This window comes from Mandrillus leucophaeus, unplaced genomic scaffold (genome assembly GCF_000951045.1).
Source record: "Mandrillus leucophaeus isolate KB7577 unplaced genomic scaffold, Mleu.le_1.0 Scaffold165, whole genome shotgun sequence".
Taxonomy (NCBI): domain Eukaryota; kingdom Metazoa; phylum Chordata; class Mammalia; order Primates; family Cercopithecidae; genus Mandrillus; species Mandrillus leucophaeus.
Genome location: NW_012101643.1, coordinates 3,347,927 through 3,349,762, shown reverse-complemented (window position 1 = coordinate 3,349,762; position 1,836 = coordinate 3,347,927). Strand labels below are relative to the sequence as shown.

Genomic DNA, 1,836 nt, shown 5'->3' with positions numbered 1-1,836 from the left:
GTCTTACCAGGAGCTGGCTTTCTTTATGTCTACTTGTCATTGAAACATAGTTATACAACCTTGCAGATAAGCTTTTGGAGGTTTAGGACCTGCAGGAACCAGCCTACTAGATTTCGCTTTGGATTTCCTGTCTTTATCAGTGGTGTATAATGTATGTCCAAGCAGCACAAACCGTGAAACCAAAGTGTATGGCGCCAGTGTGTCTGCTCACCTGCATTTGGACCTGGAGGAGTGCTTACCTTGCCTTCCTGGTCCGGCTCCCTGCTGGGCCCTTGGTAGGGGGCCACGGATTCCCAAGTGACAACCACCGCACTACTAGGTTGGAAAGAGATCTCTGGGAACCCTCTGTGGACACACTCTGCTGCCCGCTGAGTGATAGAGGGGGATAAGTCTTCTCGATAATAAACCTTCCCCAGGCCATCCGTCGTGTCCAAGTCTGCCAGGAAAGGGCCTATTGCACCGAATGTTGGTGGGAAGAGCCCGGGATGGGATTCTTTGGCCGGGGGTTCACTCGTAGCAATGATGCCATTTGTGGTGACCTGTAGAAAACCAAGTGTGGTTAAAAGGAATATGCAGAAACGGGTCCTTTCTCAGTAAGACTGAGTGCCCACTCCCAGAATACTGTCACCAGTACCCATGCTATGTAAAATACAACAGAATCTGAGAGAGATACGAGCCTGAACTGCAGATCCCAGCATTCTTTTCTAGGCAAAACAGGCTGTGTGAAAAGAGAACAAGAGTCATTATTCAAATCCCAGTGAATTTACTCGAAAAAGGGAGTAATCACTCCCTACCAGGACTGCTAATTGGTGTGCGTACAAAAATGGTTGGGAGCCTGGGCATCAAAGTGAGATCCCATCTCTACACAAAAATACCAAAAATTAGCCAGGCTTGGTAGCACGGGCCTGCAGTCCCAGCTAACTGGAAGGCTGAGCTGGGAGGATTGCTTAAGCCCTGGGCAATCAAGGCTGCAGTGAGCCATGATCACGCCACTGCACGCCAGCCTGGGTGACAGAGTGAACCCTTGTCTCAAAAAAAAAAAAGAAAGAAAAAAATGGTTAAGGTCCAGCCCCCACCTTTTAAGAAACCCACAATCCAGAAGGATAAGAGAAAGGACTGACACAAAGAGATGACGACACAATATAGTGTCAAGAAGCAAATCTGTATGGGGCATTATGGTATCACTAATTATTTTGAATACTTTAATGTATCAGGATAATAGCTAATATTTACTGAATACTCACCATGTTCCAGGCATTTTACTAATATCTAATGCTCAGAAGAACTTAAGACTAGGTACTACCGGCCGGGCGTGGTGGCTTACGCCTGTAATCCCAGCACTTTGGGAGGCCGAGGTGGGCAGATCACGAGGTCGGGAGTTTAAGACCAGCCTGGCCAACATGGTGAAACACCGTCTCTACTAAAAATTCAAAAACTAGCCGGGTGTGTGGCGGCAGGCACCTGTAATCCCAGCTACTCGGTAGGCTGAGGCAGGAGAATCACTTGAAGGCAGAAGTCCCAGAAGGCAGAGGTTGCAATGAGCCGAGACCGTGCCACTGCGTTTCAGCTTGGGCAACAGAGCAAGACTCCGTCTCAGGAAAAAAAAAACAAAAAAACAAAGACTAAGAACTACTAATATCCATATTTTTCTGATGGGGAAAATTAGGCAAATTCATCAATGTGTCCAAAGTTACCAAGTAACAAGTGGCAACACTGGGATTTGAACCCACGGAGTCTGACTGCAAAATTGGTCCTTTTCCAAAACTGGTCCTTTTAATTACTTCATGAACTGCCTCCTTGAAATCAGTTATAACTGCCTATTAAAAGATATCAGTG

The 1,836-nt window shown here is 46.6% G+C and overlaps 1 protein-coding gene across 1 annotated transcript in view; it reads right to left on the bottom strand.

The window, feature by feature from the left end:
- Positions 1 to 1,836, bottom strand: part of NID1 (nidogen 1) — a 122,744-nt gene that overhangs the window by 94,426 nt on the left and 26,482 nt on the right. The window contains exon 3 of the mRNA XM_011976394.1: positions 240 to 539. Within this exon, the coding sequence (XP_011831784.1) occupies positions 240 to 539 (300 nt within the window). The remainder of the gene's footprint in view (positions 1 to 239; positions 540 to 1,836) is intronic.